Here is a 17370-nt window from a genome sequence, read left to right on the forward strand (position 1 = left end):
CCATTCTGAGATCCGGTCGTTCTGTAACGGTGTTAACCGTTTTGGGAACTAAATATCCACGGCGCAGGGACCCTTTGACTAAATACTGTCTGAACAAGTAAATTCTCTGGCGGGAAAGTTCAAACAGCTTGAAGGAATGTTGAAAACATATGAGAACTGAGCAAATGTTTAAATTAATCAACCTTAATTATGAATATTAATTCAAAAATAGAATAATTGCGGAAAGAAAAAATTAATTGTAAGCAATATGTAGAACTTTATTTTTATTTCGTACCCGCTGTATAGCTAAACGCTTTCACATTTCAAGGTGAATTCAAGGTCATAAGTATGAGTCACTGAGCTATTTTTAGCATAATTAATGGGATCTGGCGCCAGCCAGACGCTACAAAAGGACTAACTTAGGACTTTCGGACAGGAAACTGTCACTCAAACTTAATAGGCGTGCATCCGGCCGGATGTGGACTTTGGACCCTTGATCTAGTCCCGTCACTCAACTTAATTGCTTACTTCCGGTGGGAGGAGCTAGTCGACCTCGTTCATTATAGGCTATTCGGCCATAAAATCATGCGACCTTAGAAATGCTATTGGTTCACCGTTAAAAGTAGGGATAAGTACCTCCCAAAATTATGCTTATAAAAATAGCCGCGGAGCACGAAAACGTCAGAATTTTGTATTTCGGCGCGCTCTTTCAAACGTTAAACCTGCGACAATTGTCTCTCGAATATTTTAATATTTTCGGACTTAGAAAATCTTTAGAGGCAATACTAAGGCAACCTAACCTCAATTTGTGACTAAGAAATGCGCGTGTGCGATCGACTCTGCCGATAAAACAGAGTGCTAAGACTACTTGTGCGCGATTAATTTCAATAATTCATAATTAATTTATACAAGTTTACTAAAAAATTCAACGGACTAAATATTCGGAAAAATGTCTAATCCGGATTCAGAGTTATTGGATCTCATTGAAGCGTTTTCCGATAATCAATTTGAGCCGTTTCAAATTTGCCGAGTCTTTCATGAACTTCACTATATTATAATTATCGCTGATACCCGTAACGGTATCGAAGAATAGATTGTTCATCAAGAATTAAGAATTGATGATTTGTGAATTAAATAAAACATTTATATTTATCTAACTTAACAGTGTGTTCAGTGATTTCAGTTTTAAACCTGACCTATTCTCGCGTTTGGTGGTTTCAACCACTCAACGACAGGTTACGAATCCTCAAACTCAACGTATCAGTGCGCAGCTCTATAAAACAATTAACGATTGCAGCGTCTGAACGTGACAGTTCTGGTGCATGTACTGGAGGCCTAAATGTAGAAATATTAAAAATCGATACAAATATCGAAATTGATAATATTTATTAAGATTGTTCGTAATCATTGCATATGATAAACCCAAATAAAACATTAAATTTCAAATTTTCGCATTCTAAATGTAACGATACTAGCGCTATCAGTGACCAAACCTAAAAACATCTTCGGTTCTCTCACGCGATTTGTTATCATAAACGTGCCATACTTTTGCAACCAATCAAATTTTAATTCAATGTCGCGAGAAAAAGGTTTTTTAATCAAGCTTCGTTCACAATATTGAAACCATTGAAACACTCCAAAAAGTGTGTTGCAAAAGTGGTGAAAAGTGTAAAAAAGATTAGTACACGTGTTGCGTTTTATATTTTCTCCCTTCAAAATGGCTGAAATAGGTAAATAAACACTATTTTTATTATTAAATTTTGTTAATTAAATCCTCACTAAGATTGTTTCTGTAATTTTTCCCTTTGACGACTTGAAATTCTTTTAAAAACTTAAATTTCTGATCACGCTCCAAAGGCGTCATGGTAAACACGTGCTGGGTCTGTTTTCCGATAGAATGTTTCTTTTTAATTTACAACACTATCTAAATTAACGTCTCATTTATTAAGTTCGCAATCTTAGAAGATTGTTATTTCTCAATCGATCCCGCGAATAAATTCTCCCAATTATACTTTTCCTCCTTGATGTTAGATTTTTAGGTTAGCAACTTTGCGGGTTATGTGCTATCTTTGTTTGCTTTCGAATTATTACAGAAAAAGAAAAGAAGAAGAGTAAAAAGAAGTCCCTAGGGGAAATGCAGGTGAATATGAAGTGCGAAATGGAACCGTCTAATGAACTTGGAAAACTAGACTGTAAGGATTGGCCACTTTTGTTTAAGGTTAGTTTTCAAATTTTCTTCCGTGACTTCGTACCAATTTTTAATTCTGAGTGGCTAAACCTACGCGAAGTGTGAAATTTTGGGAAGTGTAATGGTGGCAGTTTTGGTGCTGTTAAAACTATATTTTGGTTTTGATTGTCGTATAAGGCTTTTGTTTTTCAAGGTTTTTTTTAGCTTTGAAATTCTCAGAAAACAAAACAAAGTATTGTTTATTCTTTGAAAAAATCTAGAAAAATAGATTTTAAGGGTATAATAATATAATATTTATTAGTTCATTATATTTATTGATATTCAATTTAATTATATTGTTAATATATTAACTGTTTTGTTGAAAATTAACTATTCTATTGTTGGTTGAAGACTTATCATTTTTAGTCGAAAATTTAAGTATTTTGTTGAAAATTCTTTGCTTTTGGCAGAAAATTAATTAAATTAAGAAAATTAAAATTCAAAACTTTTTTTGTGCACTTTTGTCTCATTTGAATGTAAAATTCTTTCATAGTTGAAAATTCCACTCGTGTTAAAAAGTCGCCTTTTTTTATTGAATATCAACTGTTTTTTAAATATCTTTTTATTAAAAGTTCAAATCTTGTTTGTTTGAAATGTCAACTATTACTTTTTCCATTGATAATTAATATCCTTTGAAATTAAAATTTAATTACTTCGTTAAAGATTTATATTTTGAATTGAAAATTCATGTTTTTGGTTGAAAAATAAGTTGTTTTATTTAAAAAAAAAAAAACCCGATTTTTTTAACCACTATAATTTTTTACTTAATTAAGATATTATTTTTTAGATTTTAATAGCGTTTATCATATTCTTTCAGAGCGCTTTTTATAAAAAAACCAATTTAAAAAAAAACGCATCTTTACATTTTTTCCTGAAATTTCGAATTTCCTACTTTTTCTTGGAAACAATGTCAGACACCAAAAAATGTTGAATTAAAAAATGCCGGGAGCATTTTTTGACCTAAAAATGTATGTTTTTAATTTTTATCGTAAACTATGGAATATATCGTAAAAGAACAAGAGCCATTTTTCATATAACTTTTTTAGACGTGCAAGCTTTTATCTTAACATTTTTTTGTATTTTTCACTATTTCCAAGATATTTTTAAAAAATTGGAAACAAATTTCAAAAGTTAAAAATTAATTTTTGTTTGAAAATTCAATTATTGCTTCATAATTTTTTGGTTTACAGTTGATCTTTTTGTCTGAAAATAAGCTATTCCAGTTGCAGATTCATCATTTTAGTTGAAATTTCATAACTTTATTGAAAATGTAACTTATTTTTATGATATAACTTTTTTTTATTGATTTTTATTCTGGTAGGAAATTATATTATTCTGAGCTTAAAATGTAACTATTCCAATAAAATATTCCAGCATTTCAGTTGAAATTTTAACTCTTTGGTTGAACATTAATTTTTTAAGTAAAAATTTAACTGTTCAATTTTTGGTCGACATTTTATTTATTTTTTGGTTGGAAGTTCATCTTCTTGTTTGAAATGTTAAAAAAATTGCATTTTGTCTCTTTTGTCCGAAAAATCTGTCTTAGTTGAAAATTCAACTCATGTTAAGAAGTCAACTCTTAAATACATGTTTTTTGGTTAAAAATGTAATGATTTGGTTGACAGTTAAATTATTTTGTTGTTAAAGATTCATCATTTTACTTAAAAATTCCCCTCTTCGATTGAAAATTTAGCTATTTTGCTGAAAATTCGTCTTCTTTAGCTGAAAATTAATTTTTTTTAGTGAAAATTGATCGATTCCAGTACAAACCTTAACTATTTTTTGTTATTGTTTTTTTATTTAAAATTAATGCTTTTTTAAAAACACAGTTTTTATTTTGGTTAAAAATCTTTTTTTAAACTAAAAGTGTAACTTCCAGTTAAATATTTCATAATTTTAGTTGAAAATTCATCTGTTTGGTTGAACATTAATTTTTTAACTCAGAATTTAATTCTTAAATTTTTAGTTGACGATTGAACTTTTTTAGTTAAAATTTTTTTTTTTTTTGAAAAATTAATCTTTTTGGTTGAGAATTCATCTTTTTGGTTCAAAATTTTACTGTTTCAGTTAGAGATTCATAATTTTAGTTGAAAATTCATCTTTTTGTTTAAAATTTATCAATTTGGTTGAAAATGGTCTTTTTTGGTTGAATTTTTTCTTTTTTTAGTTGAAAATTCAAGTATCACAGTTAAATATTCATAATTTTAGTTGCAAATAATTTTTTTCGTTAAAAATAAAACTACTCAGTTGAAAGTTAAACTCTTTTGCTAAAAATCCATCCTTTTGGGTTAAATTTCATCTATTTCATTAAAAAATTCATAATTTTTACTTGAAAATGTATCACTTGGGTTAACATTTTTTTTGTGTGCAAAATTAATTTTCTAACTAAAAATTGGACTATTACATTTTTCGTTGAGAATTCACATTTTTTATTGAAAATAGAATTTCTTGGTTGGAAGTTGTACTATTTTGATAAAAATTGTTTGGTTCAAGATATATGATTTTAGTTAAAAATTCGTCTGTTGAATTGAAATTTTTTAATATTTTGTTAAAAATTCACTTATATTATGGATTGGAAACTAATTTCTTTAACTCAAAATTAAATTATTTCATTGAATATTCATACGTTTTTATGAAGATTAATCTTTTTGGGTAACAATTGAATTATCCTGTTAACAAAATTTCTTTTTAGAACGAAAATTCAACTTTTTAACACAAAATTCGTCTTTTTGGGTTGAATTCGAATTCTTTTTTATTTAAAATTTAAATCTTTTGTGGTTGAAAATGCAACTGCTTGCTTGAATGTTGAAAATTCATCTATTGAATCGAAGATTGAAATATTTGGTAAAAAATTCGCTAATTTCTTTGGTCGAAAATTATTTTCTTAAACTGAAAATTAAAATTTTTTATTTTCGGTTGAATATTTATCATTTTTAGTCGAAAATTAAACTGTTTTGAAATATCAACTATTATATTATTCCTTAAGAATTCAAATTTTGAAGCGTTTTAATTCGTTCTTTTAAACCAAAACACGAATTCTTTGGCAGAATAGAACTAAAACTTTTTAATTGTGATAATTCAAATATTAGTTTTATTAAATAAATTTATTTATACGATAATTGATAGAAAATTAGTTCACTTTAGCATAGGAATAGCCCCAGCCCATTTTTCCAGAATGTCAACGTTATCAACGAGGAATGAAAAACAATGTCTATTCTTTCAGAACTTCGACAAAATGTTGACGCGTACCAAACATTTTACTCCTCTCTCCTGCGGATCAACTCCCCTCCATCGAACTTTATCTGAATACGTAAAGTCGGGATGCATTAATTTAGATAAGCCTTCGAATCCGTCGTCTCACGAGGTCGTTGCGTGGATAAAAAGGATTCTGAAGGTCGAAAAAACTGGACACTCGGGTACTTTAGATCCCAAAGTATCTGGTTGCCTTATTGTTTGTATCGATAGAGCTACTCGTCTTGCCAAATCTCAACAATCTGCCGGAAAAGAATACGTGGCGGTATTCAAACTCCATTCTCCTGTCGACAATGTGCAAAAGGTATAAAAAAATGTATCACAGATTATTTTTAAACATCTTGATTATTTATAATTTTAAAAAAGCGTCTTTATTATATGTTTCTTATTTTTATTTCCAATTATCACATTAAAAACTACAATTTTAAAGAGTCACAATTGAAAACTCTTGAATTTTAGAGATATAAAAATGCATACATTTTTTGATTTTCGAAATCAAAAATGTTAATTTAGAATTCGAAATATTCCAAATTTGAGAAATTTAGAATGTAAATCATCAAAATCACATAATTTTTTTCTGTAAAATTTAATACTTGTATAATTTTTAATTGTCCGATTGAAAAACTCTTCAATTTGGAAGATTTACAATCGATGTACGTACAAATAAAAACTCTTAAATTGTGGGTGATTTTTGAAATCAAAAGTGGTTCTCAATTCTAAATCTTCTAAGTAGAAGAAATTTTGAATTTAAACGATCAAAATCACAGATTTTTTTATTGTTTAACTTCATAATTGCATAATTTTTCATTTTCATAATTAAAAACTCTTCAATTTTGAAGATTTACAATTGAAGACTCTTTAATTTTAAAGATGTATAAATAAAAATTCATAAATTTGGTTGATTTTCGAAATCAAAAATCTTAATCTAGAATTCCAAATTTTACAAATTGGAGAAATTTCGAATGTAAATCATCAAAATGACATAATTTTTTTTTGTAAAACTTAATACCTGTATAATTTTTCATTGTCCAAATGAAAAACTCTTGAATTTTTAAGATTTACAATCGATGTATGTACAAATAAAAATGCTGACATTTTGGGAGATTTTGAAAATCAAAAGTAGTTTTTAATTCTAAATCTTCTAAATAGAACAAATTTTGAATTTAAATTATCAAAATCACCGAATTTTTCAGCTTAAAACTTAATATTTGCATCATTTTTAATATTAAAAATTCAAAACTCTACGACTTTGTAAATTTACCATTGAAAACTCTTTAATTTTAAAGATGTATAAATAGTAATTCATAAATTTTTTTGATTTTCGAAATCAAAAATCTTAATTTAGAATTTTAAATATTCCAAATTGGAGAAATTTCGAATTTAAATCATCAAAATCACATGATTTAATTAATTATATAATTTTTAACTGTCCGAAAGAAAAACTACAGTTTTGAAGGTTTCAATCGATGTATGTACAAATAAAAATTCTTAAATTTTGGGTGATTTTGATGATTTTGGAAATCAAAAGTCAATTTTAATTATAAATCTACTAAAATAATAGAAGAAATTTGGAATTTAAATTATCCAAATCACATAATTTTTTAGTTTAATACTTCATATTTGCATAATTTTTAATATTCATAACTAAACCATCTTTAATTTTATAGATTTACAATTGAAAACGCTTTAATTTTAAAGATGTTTAAATAAAAATCCATAAATTTTGGTTATTTTCGAAATCAAAAATCCCAATTTAGAATTCTAGATCTTCCAAATTGGAGAAATTTCGAATCATCAAAGTCAGATCATTTTTACTATAAAACTAAATACTTGCGTAATTTTTATTTTTTAATGAGTATGATGTTGGATGAAATTTGATAAACCTAATTTTAGAAACTTGAAACAGTTATGTAGAATAGACATTTTTTTAAATTAGGTTTAGGAATTCGTTCTGAATTCTTAATAATATTAAGGGATTTTTACGTGTATTTCCAATTCATTAAAATTTTTTAGTAGCTATAAATCACTTTTTTTAGGATTGAGTAGTTTCAAAGATTTGAAGAGACTTTCCAATACTTTATGCAATTTGTTTGTATGTTTTCAAAGATTTGAAGAGATTTGAAATTATTTTTTGAAATTCAAACTGAGTTCGTTTAAATTACTAGGAATTTTCTTTTAGTTTGTTTAATTTACTTGAATTCTTTTAAATTTACTCTATTTAATTCAATGGATTTTTTTAAATTTTCAACAGTTTTTATTTTATTAATCAGGAAGTCTTTTAACCTCACCTTGAATAAGGCATTTCGTCCAATTCTTTTGAATTCCTTTATATTTTTTAAGCTCATTTCAAAAATTGCTGAATTCAATGATTTCTAAAATATTTTTAAATTGTTTTTAATTCATTTGAATTAATTTTTTAATTCGCCTTGAATTTTTATTGCATTTTATTCGAATTATATTCTCTTCACATAAATTCCTCTAAATTTATTCTAATTTCACGGAAAAATAATAGTTTTTTTATTTTTTAAACTTTGTCCAATTCATTTGAATGCTATTGAATTTAAATTTCATTATTTTCTAGTCTTACGAATTCCAGAAAGTTAGGGAATTTTCAAAAAACTAAAGTTGAAGTCATTTTATTATTATGGTTAACAATCGCAAGTATTTTTTTTAAAATTCATCTTTTTTAGGATGGATTTAACTATTTTTGGTATAAAATTAAGTTTCTTTTTGCTTGAAATATCAAATATCGCGTCTTTTGTTGAGAATTTATCCTTTTTGTTTGAAAATTCAACTCTACTTAGTTGGAAGCGGAACTACTTTCTTAAAAACTTATTTCTTCGTTCATGATCCAAGATTTTAATTGACAAACATTTTTTTTGTAAAAAATTTAATTATTTTCTCGAAAATTATGTTGAGAATTAATCATTTTAATTTCAAATTTAACTCCTTCATATTTGATTGCAAATTTATTCAAGTATTTGGTTTAAAATTCCTATATTTTATGGAAATTTCGAATTTCTGGGAGAATATTTAAGCTTCTTGGTGACAAATTCCTCTTTTACGTTGAAAATTCCTTTAGAAATTTTAATATTTGGTTTGAAATTCATGTACTTTGTTACAAAGTCGCCTATTCTGGTAGAAAATTCATCTTATTGGTTGAAAATTGATCTTTTTGGTCGAAAATTTAGTTTTTCTTATTTAGAATTAATTTTTTTAACGGTAAATGTATCTATTTCATTTTATTTCGATAGCTTATCTTTCTTTATAGAAATTTAATCTTCTTGGTTGAAAATAATAATATATCGTTGAAAATTTACTATGATTTTATTGAAAATTAAGTTTTTTACTGAAAATTTAATTATTCCATTTTTAATTGAAAATTTATCTGTTTTAGGTGAAAATTCAACTATTTGCTTAAAATCCATCTTTTATGTTAGAAGATTATTCTCATTAGTTGAAACCTCATCTTTTTGGTTAAAAATTAATTTCTGTCGTTGAAGATTCAACTATTTTGTTGCAAATTCGTTTCTTTTTTGGCTGAAAAAAATATCTAGTTAAAAATTCGTTATTTTTTATAGAGAATTCATCTTTTGGGTTGAAAATCCCACTCTGGTGAAAAATTCATATTTATGGTTAAAAATGCATTACTGTGATCAAAAAATAATTTCTTAAGCTAAAAATTTGTTTGTTTTTAGTTGAAATTAAATTTTTTTGACTGAAGCTTTAACTATTCCATTTTTGCTAAAAAATTTATATTTTTAGATGAAAATTAATTCATTTTTTTAAATTTATTTATTTGATCGAAACTGTATTTTTTGGGTTTAAAACTGAATTATTTTGTTGAGAATTCATTTATTTGGTTGAAAATTAACCTAACTATTTAGTTAAAAATTCATATTTAATTTGAGGATTCATCATTTTTGTTAAAAATTCATATTTTTGGTTGAAAATTCATCATTTGAGTGAAAAATTCATTTCGTAGGTTCAAAACATATCTTTTTGAATTGAAAATTCAACCAAAAAGTGTTCAAAATGTATTTAGACAAAAAGTTTTTGGGTTTATATTATCAATTTTCTAGGTGTTATGGTTGGTTTTATACATTGAAGAATTTAGAAATTGAGATATTGTAGCAACACTGAAAAAGGCACTGTTTAATGCCAATTTTTTTTTTTACTTTGACTTCTTTTACCAATTACATTAAGCGCCCTTTCCAATTTGAAACGTTACGTTTTTCCGAGAAATTTAAATAATTTAATTATTAATAACAAAGATAGAAAATACGATTTTTTAAATCCTAATCTAAAATTTTTTATAAATACTCACTAAATTCTCAAATCACATAAAGGTCGAGCATATTCTCATGCTCATGAGAATTCCTCCGAGCGCTTAACCCTTAACTGGCACAACTCCATTTTATTAAGTAAATGGCACAAAGGGTGTTTTTCACCCCACGAGTGCAGATATGTCTCGCGCAGCCGATACTGAATATTGTTTCACAACAAAATTATTTAATGTAGTTCAAGATATGTTTTTTAACAGGGAATCAGTTTTATAGTCATTAGTTTAATTTAAGTTAGCTAAACAAAATTTTGACAAAAAAACGACAAAAAGTGAGTTTTTTTACTTGAAAATTTATAACTGACATAATTTTTAATATTTTTACCTAAAAATGTAGAGTTATACTCTTGAGATACTGCATGTTAAGAAAAAATTGACTGCATTATTGATTCTTTAAAAAAAGATATTCATTTTGAAAAATATAAACTCGATTTTATGATAAAATAAAACACCATATTTTTCTATGTTCAAATCAATTTATTATTATTTGAATGCACACAAATAATTAATAAAAAGTAAAAAATACAAATGTATCATAAAACACAGTTTTTCAAAGTTCTAATTACTCTTTCAAACCCACACAGTCGCTGCTAAGGCCTGCGCGGTGCTCATGGCACATCGGGCGATTGCACGTGTTTGTCAGCGTACAAAATAATGAGAAAAAAAATTGGTTTCACTTCAGATGATAAACTTAAGTTGGAAATTTAATTAAAATTACTAATATCAATGGCACAAATTTTGGTTGAAAATCACTTTTTGGCTCACTGACGGCACAACGGGTAATCAATACCCCACAGTTTTACAAGGTCTACTTTGAGCGGATGCTCAACATATGCTGATTTTCGGGTATTTTTTACCCATGGTGCCAGTTAAGATTTAAACTCTTTAGAACACTAGTTCGATGGTTCGATTCTCAGTGGAGCGAAGTGAGAAGATATTTTTTTCAGAAAAACTTAATTTTAGAATTATTAATCTTTCCTGTTTTCGAAAAAATAACTCTATTTTCCCCTTTTTGAGCTCTATTTGCGCTGTGATTTCTGCAATTAATTGAAAATATCTAGAAGAAACTATTTATTTTAATTTCTCCTTGCAGATCAGTCAAGCATTGGAAAGGTTAAAGGGTGCCCTTTTCCAAAGACCACCTCTGATATCCGCAGTGAAACGTCAGTTGCGTGTCAGGACAGTTTACGACAGTTGGTTCCTCGACTATGATGCGGAACGCAATATGGGCATTTTCAAATTAAGCTGCGAAGCCGGTTCCTATGTCAGAACAATTTGCGTTCATCTTGGCCTCTTTTTAGGCACAGGATGTCAGATGCAAGAACTCCGGAGAAATCGGTCCGGAATTCAGTCGGAAAAAGATGCACTCGTGACAATGCATGACATTCTTGATGCCCAGTGGTTGTACGAAAATCACAACGACGAATCCTACCTTCGTAGAGTTATCAAGCCACTCGAAGCTCTTCTCGTTAATCACAAAAGAATTATCGTCAAGGACAGTGCTGTAAGTTTTTCCCTTTATTTATTTTTTATTTTTTTATTTTCTATATTTAGATATCTCCATTTTAATAGAACGTCTCTCCTAGTATAGGTTTAAAATGACCAATCTGCTCCTTATTTTAGAACACATAAACGGTAAACTGAAGACAGGTTTAGTAATTAATAGTCTCTGGTTTAGTATGTTATTTAGAATTTTTCTCAATTTTTTGTAAGTTCTTTGTATACTTTTGAATTCGTCTAAATCATTTGAAATGATTTCAAACTCTTACGAACCCTCTTAACTTCCTTAAGAAAATATTTCGAATTTCGTTGAATTCGAGGACTTCAAAATAATATAAAGTAATCAGAGCAATTGGGAAGAATTCACTAAATTTAGGAGAATTTAAAAGAGTTCAAGGAATTAGAAAAAATTACAGAAATTTGGAAATAATTCAAGGAGTTTAGAAGAATTCAAGGGGTTCGGGAAAATTCAATAAGCCCGGCAGAATTCAAGGCATTCAAAAAATTCAAGGAGTTTAGAGGAATTCAAGGGAATTACAAGAATTTAGAATAATTCAATAAAATTGGAAGAATGAATGGTTTTTGGAAGAATTAAACGAGTTAAAAAAAACTCAAAGAATTAGGATAAATTTAAGGAGTTATGAGGAATTCAAGGAATTATTGAAATTCAAGGAGTTAGGAAAAATTAAAGAAATTTCGAAGAATTGTAGGAGTTTGGAAGAATTCAAAGAATTAGGATAAATTCAAGGAGTTAGGAGGAATTCAAGGAATTTATTAAAATTCAAGACATTTGGAAGAATTCAATGAATTTCGAAGAATTCAAGTAGTTCGGAAGAATTCAAAGCATTAGGATAAATTTAAGGAGTTAGGAGGAATTTAAAGAATTTATTAAAATTGAGGAAAATTAGAAGAATTCAATGAAAATATAAGAATTCAAAGAATTTGGATAAATTTAAGGGGTTAGGAGGAATTCAAGGAATTAATTGAAATTCAAGACATTTGGAAAAATTCAATAAATTTATTAAAATTCAAGAAATTTGGAAAAATTCTATCATTTAAAAAGAATCCAATGAATTTAGAGGAATTGAATGGATTTAGAAGGATTCACTTAATTTATACGAATTCAGTGAATTTAGAAGAATTCAATGATTTAGGAATTAGAATAAATTAAAGGTGTTATGAAAAATTCAAGGAATTTATTAAAATTCAAGAAATTTGGAAGAATTCAATGAATTAAAATGAGTTCAATACATTTAGAAGTATTCAAGGATTTTGGAAAAGTTCAAGTCATTGTTTAAAATTAGAAAAAAATTAAGAATGAAATGAATTTAGAAGAATTCAATTAATTTAGGTGAGTTCATTGAATTTATAAGAATTTAAGGAGTTTGGAAGAATTTAAAGACTTTCGAAGAATTCAGAGAATTAGAATAAGTTCAAGGAGTTAGGAAGGAATTCAAGGAATTAATTAAAATTCGAGACATTTGGAAAAATTCTAGGAATGTATTAACATTCAAGAAATTTGGAAAAATTCTATGAATTTCAAAGAATTCAATGAATTTCAAAGAATTCAAGGAGTTCGAAGAGTTCACAGAATTAGGATAAATTCAAGGAATTAAAAGGAATTCAAGGAATTGATTAATATTCAGGAAATTTGGAAGAACTCAATTAATTCATACGAATTCAATGATTTAGGATTGAGGATTCAAGGAATTTTGAAGAATTCAATGAATTAAGAAGAATTCAAGGAGTTCGGAAGAATTTAATAAATTTCGAAGAATTCAATAAAGTTCGAAGAATTAAATGAGTTTAAAAGAATTAAAGGAATTATGATAAATTGAAGGGGTTAGAAGGAAATCAAGGAATTAATAAAAATTCAAGACATTTGAAAAAATTCGAAGAATTTATTAAAATTGAAGAAATTAGGAAATATTCAATAATTTTCAAGAATCCAATGAATTTCTAAGAATTTAAGGAGTTCGAAAGAGTTCAAAGAATCAGGATAAATTCAAGGAGTTAAGAGGAATTCAAGGAATTAATTAAATTTCAGGAAATTTTGAAGAATTCAATTAATTTATACGAATTCAAGGAATTTAGAAGAATTCAATAATGTAGGATTTAGGAATTAGGTTAATTTCAAGGTGTTATGGAAAATTCAAGGAGTTTATTAAAATTCAAGAAATTTGGAAGAATTCATTGCATTAAGATGAGTTCAATACATTCAGAAGAATTCAAGTATTTTGGAAAAATTCAATTAATGTAGGTGAGTTTATTGAGTTTATAAGAATTCAAGGAGTTTAGAAGAATTCAAGGAATTAGGGTAAATTCAAGGAGTTCGGAGAAATTTAAGAAATTATAAGGATTCAATTAGATCAGAAGAAGCAGAAATTTGTATGTTTATTTTATTTAAAATTCGTCTCTTTTGGTTAGAAAATAATCTGTTTGAAAATTCATCTTGTTAGTTAAAAAATCGACTATTCCAGTTTAAGATTAATAATTTTCGTTGAAATTTAATCTATTTTGTTTAAAAATCATTTATTTCAGTATATTTCGTTGAAAAATCATCTTCTTGGTATAAAATTAATGTTATTTTTTGGAAATTAATCACTTTAGTTTAGAATTCATCTGTTTGGTTGAAAATAAAAGTACTGGATTGAAAGTTAAACTTTTTTGTTAAAAATTCATCATCGTGGTTAAATTTTTGTTAGCGTGCAAAATTAATATTTTTTTACTGTATGTATGTGTTTAATCTCTCCCTTTTACGGGTTTGAGGGCCTCCGCTCCCTGTACATATATTTACAATTCCATCCTTAGTCTGACTTAACTACTACTTATATTCTACTCTTTCGCATCACGCAGGATAAACAATAGTAACAGTAGTGATATTAATTCCTAAAATGAGCGAGCTTCCAGGGCTTCCGTTTCCTCTTACCATAAAAAAATGCATTTTCCACGATATTGAAAACAATTTTCGTTTTTTACATCACTCCCTGTCCACTACCATCCAAGATCCATCTTACACACTCATCCACACTCAACTGTCCCTCTTCCGCTCCTGTACATCTCTCTAATACATGTGACCATGACTCCATTTCGTATCCACATACTCTACATAAATTCTCCTCTTCATTCATCCAATATCTGCATGCTCTCACTCCTTCTCCCATTCTGAATCGTACAACCCTACTCCATTTTTCTTCCTTTTTTATTTTTTGCAGATATTCTGGTTCCGTCAACCCTTTGACCATCATATACCATCTATTGTACCTCGAATCTATAATCTTTGTCCATCTCTCTTCTCCTTGTTTAACTAATAGCTCTAACTCTATGTCCTGTCACTCCATAACTCCTTCTCGAATATTACACACCCTTCTCATTTTTCTCCTTTCTTCCTCCCATTTTGAATTTCCCACATTACCTCTCGGTTCATTGTTCCGAATTTCGCCGAAACGTGCTTGTGCAATTTTACTTCCCTCTCCCCTTTTTAGCTTCTCTTCAAACCTCCATGCTCTCTTAATTTGTCTAGTAACCATACTTTCTCTACCTAACTCTTTTTTTAACATATATCCTGGGCAACTCCATCTAACCCCCATTTCCCACCTCAGGAATCGCTCATGCATGCTCTCTACTTTCGTATGTTCCTTCCATCCCCAGATCTCCACACCATAACACAACACCGTCCACACCAACGCATCAAACAACCAGACCCTCATTCTCCAATCGTTCTTGAACCTTCTCTTTCCTATACCCCATACTTGGCCCATTACTTTACTCGCACATTCAATTCTTTTCCTCACCTGCAGCTCGTTTCCCCCTTCTGCCTCAAACCAAAAACCTAGGAAACAGAACTCCTCCACAATTTCCACTTTTTGTCCGTTCATCTTCCAAACGTAATTTATTTTGCTCTTTCTATTTCTGAAACACATCACCTTTGTCTTATCTACGTTCACCGTCAGCTCTTTTGTTTCCACATAACTCTTCGAAGATGCTCATCATTAGGTTCATCCCCTTCTCATCATCTGCTAATAGAATTACATCGTCCGCGTATGCTAGAGAGCATGATCTAAGAATACACGGTCTAGCCATCAGCTCCCCCAATTTCGTCCCCATTCGCACTCCACCACTTTTAGCCTTACATTTAGTGCTTATGTATATACGAAATATAAAAACGGATATTATCATAATACAGGATATGATATCGATATTTTGCATTTATTTATTTCTGCTTTCATCCCGAAAACAATATTATTTTTTCTCCTTAGGTGGATGATACTCCATTTCATTCGCGTTAAGGGCATGCGATAATTAGAAAATTGTCGATTTTAGCAGTTTTAGGTTCCGACGGCTTTTTTTCTTTAATAATCAATATTTTGTCTTAAAAATTTGGGACATGATAGCGACCATGCTAACGGACGTACCCACACACTTTTTTTTGGTTTAATTCAAAAAAGTTTTAAATTAGCAAAATCTGATTTATTTGCATAACGCTTAGGAATTAGTATCGATTTTACCAGTTTTAGGTTCCGACGGCTTTTTTTTCTAGAATAATCAATATTTTGTCTTAAAAAATTGGAAAATGATAGCGAACATGCTCACGGACGTCCCCGCACACTCAATTTGTGTTTTTTTTTTCAAAAAAATTTTTGATATTGCTAACAACGTGTGTATACTGTATATTTGGAAGTTATGTATGGTACAATTCTCCTGTGCGTTACTTCCAAACTACACAATATTTTTGGCCGAAAACTTTGGACTTGCAAATTAACATAGTAACTATTCTCCCGGAACTAACCTTGTTTGCAGGCAATCAAAAAAGTTTATTTCATAAATAATTTCCTAGTGGCGAAAAATTGAACATTAAAATTCCAAAATTTATCGATCTACATTACCAGCTAGGCTGGCAAGATAGTTTATTACACCATAATTATTCTAGAGTGCTTACCGACAGAGTCGGTACGATAGAGACCTACATTATCGGAACGACAGAGAACTAAAAATCACTCTAACCACAAAATAATACACATGCATAAAATTTGGTAATTAGCACAATAACATTTTTTTGTTATTATCCCTGAAAAAAGAGTCCGGGGACGTCCGTTATGATATTTTATAGCATCTCCGAATTCAGTTTTTAAAAATTTTCATTTTTGTGGAAAAAAAGCAGTCGGAACTGTACCTGATTGACCACACGACGAAGTATCACATGCCCTTAAAAGGTACAATGCCTCAGGTGCCTTGAGAGGTTATGTTATCCATATTTCTAAGTATTTCTTCTATATTACAAGTTAGATGTTATATATTTGTTTATACTTTAGATCACGCATCTCAAAAATTTCATTGTTTTCAAACTAATTTAATTTATTTATAAACTATATAATTTCTTTATCTTTTACTTACTATCTTCGCTCATTACATTTAGTTCCTTTCAAATATACTTCATTCTCGCGTGCTCACTTATCCAATATGGTTAAAAGTGGTGGAGTTGCTCCTTATTGGTTAACTTTTTTCAGTTGCGTGTGGCTAGACCGTGTATTCATAGATCATGCTAGAGAGTATAGTTTGTTATTACCCAAAACCGTTCCTCCTTTCCCTTTCTCCTTTAGCTTCTCCTCTAAGTCTGCCAATATGATATTAAGTAGTAACGGACTCAAAGGGCACCCTTGCCTTAGACCTCGGCTTGTCCAGAAAACCTGCCCTTTTTTCTTTCCTATTTTCACCCTAATCCTGGTTTCAGTAAAAATTTCCTTTATCCTCTCCACTAACTTTTCCTCTACACCCCTCTCTTTCATTGCCTGCCATAGTACTTTTCTATTGACTGAAACAAACGCTGCTTTGAAATCTACGAACAAAGCGACTAGTCTCCCTTTCTTTCTCCCCAAATTTCTATTAACTTAATAGTTAAGTACGTAGATGTTGTCTATAGTTTCCATTCCTTTTCTAAATCCCGTCTGATTATGTGGGATACTTTCTGTTTATTCTACCTGACTCTCCAACCTATTTCTTAAGATTTCTGCATATATTTTATAGCCGACTGACATGAGAGTGATCCCTCTGTATTCCTCTACCTTCTTTC

At 28.7% G+C, this 17370-nt stretch overlaps 1 protein-coding gene across 2 annotated transcripts in view; it reads left to right on the plus strand.

Moving 5' to 3' along the window:
• Positions 1 to 1591: 1591 nt before the first annotated feature.
• The window catches only part of LOC117180102 (H/ACA ribonucleoprotein complex subunit 4), a 31028-nt gene continuing 15249 nt past the window's right edge, over positions 1592 to 17370 (plus strand). For both annotated transcript variants that reach the window (XM_033372427.1, XM_033372428.1), the window contains exons 1-4: positions 1592 to 1709; positions 2073 to 2197; positions 5430 to 5762; positions 10894 to 11304. In XM_033372427.1, the coding sequence (XP_033228318.1) occupies positions 1697 to 1709; positions 2073 to 2197; positions 5430 to 5762; positions 10894 to 11304 (882 nt within the window). In that variant the 5' untranslated portion in view covers positions 1592 to 1696. The remainder of the gene's footprint in view (positions 1710 to 2072; positions 2198 to 5429; positions 5763 to 10893; positions 11305 to 17370) is intronic.

The sequence above is a fragment of the Belonocnema kinseyi genome, chromosome 9 (genome assembly GCF_010883055.1).
Source record: "Belonocnema kinseyi isolate 2016_QV_RU_SX_M_011 chromosome 9, B_treatae_v1, whole genome shotgun sequence".
NCBI classification, from domain to species: Eukaryota; Metazoa; Arthropoda; class Insecta; order Hymenoptera; family Cynipidae; genus Belonocnema; species Belonocnema kinseyi.